General features: G+C 33.0%; 1 protein-coding gene across 2 annotated transcripts in view; it reads left to right on the top strand.

Moving 5' to 3' along the window:
* LOC124956375 (homeobox protein araucan) overlaps nucleotides 1-10,000 on the top strand; it is a 141,642-nt gene that overhangs the window by 43,586 nt on the left and 88,056 nt on the right. The window contains exon 1 of one of the 2 annotated variants that reach the window (XM_047512100.1): nucleotides 3,926-4,138. The exons of the other annotated variant lie outside the window; for it this stretch is intronic. Coding sequence (XP_047368056.1) covers nucleotides 4,091-4,138 — 48 coding nt within the window. The 5' untranslated portion in view covers nucleotides 3,926-4,090. Of the gene's footprint in view, nucleotides 1-3,925; nucleotides 4,139-10,000 lie in introns of those variants that run through there. 2 annotated transcript variants of the gene reach the window in all.

Genomic DNA, 10,000 nt, shown 5'->3' on the forward strand with positions numbered 1-10,000 from the left:
CTACGAATCCACTCTAGCATCCCCCGCAACCCTTAACCATTCCATTTCCCCCAACCCTCATTTAACCATTGTTTCATCCGTCGCATTCGACATCTGTCTCTCTCTCTCTCTCTGTCTCTGTCTCTGTCTCTGTCTCTGTCTCTGTCTCTGTCTCTGTCTCTGTCTCTGTCTCTGTCTCTGTCTCTGTCTCTGTCTCTGTCTCTGTCTCTGTCTCTCTGTCCATCCGTTTGTGTCTCTCTTTCTTCCTGTAATTTTCTTTTCGCTCAATTTCAAACGAAAAAAAAAAAAAAAAGAAATTCGAACTCAGTCGGTATACTTTCTAATATCCTTCTCATAAGATATCCACTATATTGATCAATAAACCATGAAATTGAACGGATATAGTTATCGTAGGAAAAAGAAAAGAAACATTCTTTCTTTCTTCCTTCCTTTCTTTCTTTCTTTCTTTCTTTCGTTTTTTTCTTTTATTCCTTATATCGTTAAATATCAAATCATATGGAATGTAACTGGTTAAGTATAACAGATTTTAAGTATGTGAAAACTAATTTGAAATATCAAAGTCATTTGAGTTAGAATGAATTCTTTCGAGACGATTTACGATGCGGTGGTATGGTAGAAAGAAGGGGAATAGGAAGAGTGAAAGAGAGAGAGAGAGAGAGAGAGAGAGAGAGAGGGAGGGAGAGAGGGAGGGAAAAGGAGAGAAATAGTTGGGGTACCTAAGCAGTTAATGATCCGTAAAATTATTCCAAGTGGTAAAGAGAAGAAATAGAAAGATATATATATATATATATATACATAGTATGCGGCATATTAAAGGTACCATGGCTAATCTTTTTTAAAGAGAAAGAATCAGCGAACTAGAAGAATTGCCTTCAACTAATACGTATCTATGTAACGTGTACACGGCTGACTTGCCGTTAGGATGTTCGTTCGTCCGAACTAAACGATTATTAACCGACGTTTAACAGAGTTATATCGAGGTCCTTCCAGTGTTTGGTATATCTATAATAATGGCCGGCGATCCACGAAATGAATTTTCTACGTAACAACATCAAGAAACGTCCGAGTAAACGATCTTACACGTAAACGATCGTAGATAATCGATTTACCGTTATATTATCAAAACTATATCGAGAAATCTGTCCAAAAGTTTACGATCTTTTGTAAGAAGAAGTGAAAAGAAAAAAAAAAAGAAAAGAAGGAAAAAATCGAAAAAAAAAGAGAAAACGGAGAAGAAGAAGGCGAAGAGAAGAGAAGAGAAGGAAAAAAAGACAAGAAAAGAAAAGAAAAGAAAATCCTGAAGGAAAAACGAAAAACAACCCATAGATATAGATAGATAAGGTATTACTGTCTACTAAGGCAGGTAGTATGAGTTGGTTGTTGGTTGGATGTTGCTCGTTAAAGATTTCACGATAGACAGAGCAAAGAAAAAGGAAACACACAGATAGAGAAAGAGAGAGAGAGAGAGAGAGAGAGAGAGAGAGAGAGAGAGAATGACAGGTCCATAGTTGAACAATAGTACGATATAAGCCGGAAGAAGATGGCTGTCTCGTTGTAGAGCAAAAAGAGAGAGAGAGAGAGAGAGAGAGAGAGAGAGAGGGTGGGAGATTTATTTAAGTCCCTTTGGCCCGTCGGCTTGACAAGAGTAGACTCGCGTAAACACACTCGTTTCTCCTTGTTCCACCGTTGCTGTTTGTCCCGCGCGTACGGAAGAGTACCTACTCGAGAGGGTTGTGCTCGGGCAAAGTATAGGCAGAGGGGTCAAGAGAAAGAGAAATAGAAAAGGATAGAAAGAGAAGTGGGGAAAAGGAAAAGAAGAGAACGAAGTAACCAGCAGCAACAGCAGCGGCGGCGGCGGTGGAGGCGACGACGGTGGTGGAGGCAACGGCGGCGGCGGCAACAGCAGCAGCAGCAGCAGCAGCAGCAGCAGCAGCAGAAGGAACAGCCAGTCAGTAGTGGTGGTGGTGGTGGTGGTGGTGGTGGTGGTGATGGTTGGTGAAGGTAGTGGTGGTGGTAAAAGTAGTGGTGGTAATGGTAATGGTGGTGGTGGTGGTGATGGTGGTGGTGGTGATGGTAGTGGTGGTGGTAGTCTAGCAGAGCAGCAGAACAGCTCGTTTCACGGTAGGTTTCGTTCAATTTCGAGGTGGGGCAGGAAAGTAGAATAGGCGTTTGAATAAAAGATAGGCGGGGCAAGTTACGTACCGTATGACCAATGGGACGTAACGAGATAGTAGATGTGACACGCCCGTTAGATGCGTCACCGAGCTATCAGTAATCCTTATTGGTTATAGCTCGTACGGTAGGCGTATACCTAAGGAATAGTGGGGGTAAGCTCTGCTTTCAGTTTTCCTCGCCAGAGGGGGAACCGGGACGGAGCGGAGCGGCACCGAGCGAAGCACGCTGAAGTGGTGTGAGTGCCAGCGAGTCAGTCGCAGACTGGAGTGCCCTGTGAGAGCAGGGGACGGACCGACAACACCAACTGGCATAACCAATCGCTCGTGCGCTCGACGCTTCGCCGTCTGTCTGTCTGTCCGAATGTCCGTCCCGTCGTCGTTCGTTATTCATTTCTCTCGTTATTCTTATTATTATCATACACGGCGTTACGGCGGACACGCGTTTTCGGTCCTCCTTCTGCAACGCGACGCGAAAATATTAAAATTATTCAATCAACATACGTGAAACGTAATATATCGACGTTCGTGCTACGAGAGAGTTTATTCATTATAATTATTATTATTATTATTATTATTATTATTATTATTATAAATATTATTACTATAATTATCATTATTATTATTATTATCATTATTATTATTATTATTATTATTATTATTATTATTATTATTATTATTGTCGCTATTATCATCACCGTCGTCATTATTATTATCATCATTGCCATCATCATTATTATTATTAATATTAATTAATTAATTGATTATCAATTAATTATCATTACTACTATTCTCTATATCGAGTTCCTATTATTTCGAACTTGATTCCAAATTTAAAGAAGAGATTGATATATATATATATATATACATATATATATATATATATACACATATATATATATAAAAAGACATATATATATAGTGAAAGAGAGAAAGAGAAAGAGAGAAAGAGAAAGAAAGAGAAAATTTCTAATATAACAGTGTGAGAAACAACGAGAGAAAGAGAGAGAGAGAGAGAGAGAGAGAGAGAACGAGAGAGAGAGTGAGAGAGAGAGAGGGATACAGAAGAGAGAAAGAGAAAGACAGAGACAGAGAATGCTCTCTCCAGTGGACACTTCACAGCCTAACGGCAGGACGCCCTGATGGCTGGACCATCATCATCCTCGTTACTCATTCGTCACGTCACGAGGACAACGACAACAACAGGAGCAGGAAGAATTACAGCAGGAAGAAAAACCACAACAACAAGAAGAAGAAGAGGAACAACAACAACATCAACATCAACATCAACAACAACGACGACGACGACGACGACGTCGACGACGGGGACGACGACGACGACGACGACGGCGACGACGACGACGACGTCGACGACGACGACAACGACGACGACGATTAATACGACGAAGGGACGAGCGCAAAAATCTAGTGATCGAGTGCAGTGAAGATAGGAGTGATTGGCACTGTGCAATTGTGACAAGCGATCTATTATCATATTGTTTCGCGTATCCGTGAGGAAAAAAATAAGGGATATTCTTCAGCGGGAGGAGAAAGAAAGACGAGGAAGAGGAGGAGGAGGAGGAGGCGTAGGAGGAGGAGGCGGAGGAGGCGGAGGAGGAGGAGGAAGAAGAGGAGGAGGGAGTTTCTTCCTCTTTTTTTTTTTTTTTTTTTTTTTTTTTTCCCTTATAAATATATATATTATATATATATAATATATATATATATATTTTTTCTTCGTTTTCCTCTCTCTCGGGGGTGTTCGTCCTAACGTAAAAAAAACACACACACTCATATAGAGGCGCGCGCGCGCAAGCACGCACGCACGCACGCACGCACGCACGAATAAACGAACGAACGAACGAAACGAAACGAAACGAAACGAAACGAACGAAGAACGCAAACGAAAGATACCAGTCCCGATGTCGGCCTACGCTCAATTCGGATATTCCTATCCGTCGGCTTCCCAGGTATGTTTTTATCGAAAGTATATGTTTTTGTTTTTTTTTTTTTTAATGAACAAAAATTTCTCTCTCTATATATATATATATACATATTTATATATATATATATATATATATATATATATATGTTTGTGCGGGTGGGGTGAGGGGGGAGGGGTGGAAAGAAGGAAAAGGTACGAAGGCATATAAATCACGTGACCTTACGTAAATAGATCGAAGGAGCTTTGAAGTTGGATATTTAAGTGCTTCATCACACTTTAATCTAACGCCAATATTGCATTTAATAATTCCTAATCCACGTTGATGTATAATTAGAAAAGAGTAAAAATAGAGAAAACAAAAGGTGGGAAGGGGGAAAGAAAAGAATAGAAAAGAAAAAAAGTATAGGGAAAAGAAAGAGAAATGGAAAGGATCGATAAGTACGGAAAAGTTGTATTTGAAAAGTGCGATAATACGATGGATACGATTTTATCAGTATCGATTGATTGTATGATCATAGATATTTTATAGAATAGACGATTGAAATCGAAAAAAGAAATGAATATGAATAGAATAAAATAGAATAGAATAGTGATTTGGGGAAAATCGTGAAAAAGAATAAGGAAAAACAAAAATTGATTATCAATGGATGGTCCTCCATTGATTCGTACATTTTTATAGATCATTTATCATCCTTTAAGATCGATTAGCGTTTAAAACACCGCACCTGCTTTTTCTCCGTTAAGGCCAACTCCGTCGGCCGTCGCTCGGTGAACGCGTTCTATGTAAGTAAGTAGGTAGAGTATGTCGCCACGAGAAAGTTAACAGAACTATCGGCTTCTAATGCATTTTACTTTTACTTTAGTTACATACATATGTGTATTACCAACTATACTTTCGATCTTCTCTATTTTTATATCTAACGATCTAACTATCTATCTATCTGTCTATCTATCTACATATTCGTTCGAATCATGATCATAATCGTCCTCGTTGTCTTCTTCTTTTCTCTCTCTCTCTCTCTCTCTCTCTCTATCTCTCTCTCTCTCTGTCTGTCTGTCTCATATTCATCCTTTTTTAATTTTTATCTTTTCTCCTTCTCTTTCGTTACTTCTCATATTTTTCTCGTTTGCTCGTTATTCGTTAGAAATTATTAAAAAAAAAAAGAAAAAAAAAATAGTAATAAAAAAAAGAAAAAAAAGGAGAAAGAACAATAAATGGAAGTAAATAACAATTATCCAATTGATACATACATACATACATACGTACGTACGTACGTACGTACATACGTAAATATATATATATATATATATATATATATATATATATATACAGAATATTATATCAACTATTTTACAATGGTATTATTATTTTCTAACGTTACGATATATTATCCGAACATTTTGATATATAATACGTAATAGAGACGAATACGTTGTCTATGTATAAAACGTTGCAATGTTGCGTTACCTAATAGTATTCCATTGGTTCTGTTACACAATCCTACGTTTTACTTTCTTTCTTTCGTACAAGACGAGTCACGAAAAAAAAAAAAAAAAGAAAAAAGAAAAAAAAAAAAAAAAAGAAAAGAAAAGAAAAAAGGAACCTTCCTTTTTTCCTTTTCAAAACTTACTCATTGATATTACTTTTTTCCTTCTTCTTCTTCTTCTTCATCTTCTTCATCATTTTCTTCCTTTTTCCTTTTTTCTCCCCAATCGAGATTAGATATAAGCTCTAAAAGAAATTTCTTCATTCTTAACGTTAGAAATATAATTCATAAATACTCGTGTCAACTCGTTTAAATGTATATGTTATATATTAGGGAGGGGGCGGGGGTAAGGGCGAGGGCGGGGTTGGAGGCGGGGGCGCGCGCGCGCGTAAGTAAGTAACATGCGTTGCTTCGAGATTTGAAAAGAAAAAAGAAAAAAAAAAGAGAAAGAAAGGTTATTAAAAAAAAGAAAGAGAGAAAGAGAGAGAGTGTGTGTGTGAGAGAGAGAGAGAGAGAGAGAGAGAGAAGCTTTCTTAATCTTTCTTAAATAAGAATAAAAAAAAAAAAAAAAAAAAAATAAAAGAGAAAAGAAAAAGGGATAAATAAAGCGTTTAATTGATTAATCGTGAAAAAGAGAACGACGAATCGTTGACGTTAAAACCGGCAAAGACATTCAGTGCTCGTTGAGAATAGGATAGATTTATCGTGCTAATTTTACTCCCCCCGAGTCGAAGAGTAATCTCGAACTAATTTAAGTATGTTGACGTATCTACTTCGCTCGGTTTCTCTCTCTCTCTCTCTCTCTCTCTCTCTTGGTCTCTTGGTCTCTTTCTTTCTTTCACACATATATAGACACATAAATATATACATATACGTACATACGTTGTTCACATACGTTGTTCACATAAACATACACACACATACAGACGTATATAATCTAAATTTATCCGAGCTTTATTAAATTATAACGCAGTGCTACTTGCTTCTCGAGTGTTTATTAACGAAATAAAGCTCAGTGAAACGACTGATAGGATTAGATATATATATATATATATATATATATATATATATATATATATATATATATATTTGTAGAGGGGGAAAAAATAGAAAGATAGAAAGATTTTATAAGTTTGGTCGATCATCGAAAAAGAAGAAAGAAAAAAAAAAAGAGAAGGAAAAAGGAAAAAATAAAGAAACATAAAAATAACAGGAGAATGTAAGAAAATAATAATAATAATAATAATAACAAAAATAATAATAATAATAATCGTCGTAATAATTTTTGTATAAATTATTGACAAATTTGATGATATCCCGTAAAGTAATGAGCATACCTGTTGCATAGTTTAACATAAATCTTTCCGCTCTGATAATTTTCATCGTCATAATCGATCCCTTCGTCTACCTAAACGTCGTAACTCGTTGAAATTTATTCTCAATTTGTATATTACAAATTATCCAATTTACGGATTATACATTTTTTATTCGTAAATTTTATTATTAGTAATGTTTATAATTAATGACGAAATATTTCTCATTGATAAAATTTGAAAATTTATAGAGAAAAATATATATTATTTGAACGATAGCCACGATAGTTATAATATTTAATATGTAATATTACGTTTGAATTTATTGAACGTTAGAATTGATTTTAATCTTGATATATATATAATAATGATTGATAGAAATTTATTTTCTAATTTTAATCGTTTGAAAATTCGTGAGAAATAATATTTTTAATTTTGTCATAGACGTTATCGTTATTCAAAATTAAATTTATTATATTTGATAGATATTATAATTGAATGTAATATGTAGAGAAAGTTTATGGAATAAAGAATTTTTTATTTTTTTTTTTTTTAAAGAAACTTTTCCAAAATTCCTAGACATATATCTCTTGTTTCAATGATTTTTTTTCTTTATGTATAAATATCATAATTCATTTTAATATCATTGACGTGTATAGAAGAAAAATTTTACTTAAAGGAAACATTTGAAAATTCGTAGGCGTATCTTTTCGATTTTGTTCAAATGTTCTTTTTTATTTATGATCATGTAATATTCATTAGTAAATAACATGAACCAAATATATAATATCCTTGGTACGTATAGAACGAAAATTTGTTTAAAGTCAACATTAAAACCAAAAATTCATAGACATATATCTTTTCGCTTTTATTTCAATATTTTTTTCATTATTTGTATATCATCATGTTATATTTATTAGTACATATTATAATTCGTTATAATATCCTTGACACGTGTAAAGCAAAAAGTTTTTTTAAAGGAAACATTTGAAAATTCTTCGACATATATCTTTTCGCTTAAACATATATCTATTCTTTTTCTATTTATTTATGATCACGTTATATTTATTGGTAAATATTTATCATAATTCATTTGTAATATTAACAAAGCAAAATTATTTTGGAGGAAAAATTTTTTTTCTTAATAGAAAACATGTAAAAAACATTCTCAAACACATTTCCTTCGACATTATCTCTATTTAAAATTATTTTATATTTATAATTAAATATCTGTCATAATTCATTGTAATATTAATAAAACGTGGGGAACAAAAAATTTTTTTAAGAAAAAAAAAAAAAAAAAAAAAAAAAAAAAAAAAAAAATCATTTGATTATTCAAAGAAATATCTTTTCGCCATTGTTTCAACATTATCTTTTATCTTTATTATAAATATTATCTTATATTTATTATCGTATAACATTATCTAAAATAATTCGCTGTAATATCGATGAAAATTACGTATATGGAATGAAAAGTTTCTATCAAAAAAAAAAAAAAAAAAAAAAAAAAAAAAAAAAAAAGAAATACGTTTGATTCTACATAGAAACATTTACATGTTATTATTTCAATACTATTATCATTATCATAAATATTATCATATATTTATTAACAAATAATATCATTTAACATAATTCGTTATAATATCGACGTAAACCTATTAAAAATTTCTCAAAAAGGGAACAATTGATAATACATAGAAATATATCTTTTCGCTTTTCGTTTCCGACGTTATCTTTATCTGAGATTACGTTAGTCGTTGACGTAGTCGACAAATAATGACGCGTCTCGATGGATGAGGTTATACAACGTTTGAACCGGGTGGGTGGGGTGGAGGGGTGAGGGAGGGTACGGCAGGGAGAGGGAGAGGGCGGTAGAGAAGAAGAAAAAAGAGAGAGAGAGAGAGAGAGAACAAAAACCGAAACGTAAAAGGAAGAAAAAAAATACGAAAAATGATACATATTCAAAAAGAGAAAGAGAGAGAGAGAGAGAGAGAGAGAGAGAGAGAGTTAGCAATAAAATTGAAGAGCAGAATGCGCATGCGTGAGTTCAAGTTGTCCGAAAAGAAAAAGAGAAGGAAAAAAAATAAAGAAAAAAAAGCAAAAAAGAAATAAAACAGAAAAGAGAGAAAAAACAGGACGCAAATAAATAATGTCCGATAAAGGCCGGGCGCGCGTACTTACATATATACTGTTCCCAGGGGTCGCGCAGGTGCAACTGCAGGTTCAGACGAGAGCAATAATACGGGTAGTTCTACCCGCATCGCTCGACGTGAAAGATCCGTTGCGAACGAAACAATAATTTTGAAATTTCTTAGAAAAATGTTCTCACTATATATCTACAAATATATATATATATATATATATATATATATATATATATATATATATATCTTTAATATTCTTTTGAGAAAAAAGATAGAAAGAGACAAAAAAAAAAAGAATGAAAGAACGAAAAAGAAAAAGTCAAAAATATTTTTTCTATAATTTCTTTTTCTTCCTTTCTTTCTTTCTTTCTTTCTTTTTTCTGTTTTTTTTTTCTGTTTTCTTTTTTTTCTTTCTTTTTTTTTTTTTTTGGATTTCCACGCAAAAATATATCTTTACATATACATATGAAGTATATTTTTTTATTATTTCTTTTTTCTTTGTTTTTTTATTAAATAGAAATTTTATCATTTTTATTTATATGTGTATATATATATATATATATACGTATATATATATATTGTTTATATATATATATATATAATTTTTTGTAGATAAATTATATTATATACACTATACATATATAGGTAAATAATATATGGGTAAAGAATTATAACTCAGTCACGATAAATCGATGAGAAATCAATTATTGAAATTTAATTTGATAAATAGAATTTATTCAATTAAATTGTTTGTCCTCCCGTCAACGTGACTTCATAAATCATTTTGTTAATTGAAATCTACGTGCTCGTAAAGCGTAGACATATATATACTTACTTGTCTAGATTACTCGCGTGAGTAAATTAACAAGGTAGCGTTGAAGTTACTCTATTTTAGAGCTCTGATGCTGTATTATGATTTTTTATGACATGTTTCGCTCGTAAA

This window comes from Vespa velutina, chromosome 21, assembly GCF_912470025.1.
Source record: "Vespa velutina chromosome 21, iVesVel2.1, whole genome shotgun sequence".
NCBI lineage: Eukaryota > Metazoa > Arthropoda > Insecta > Hymenoptera > Vespidae > Vespa > Vespa velutina.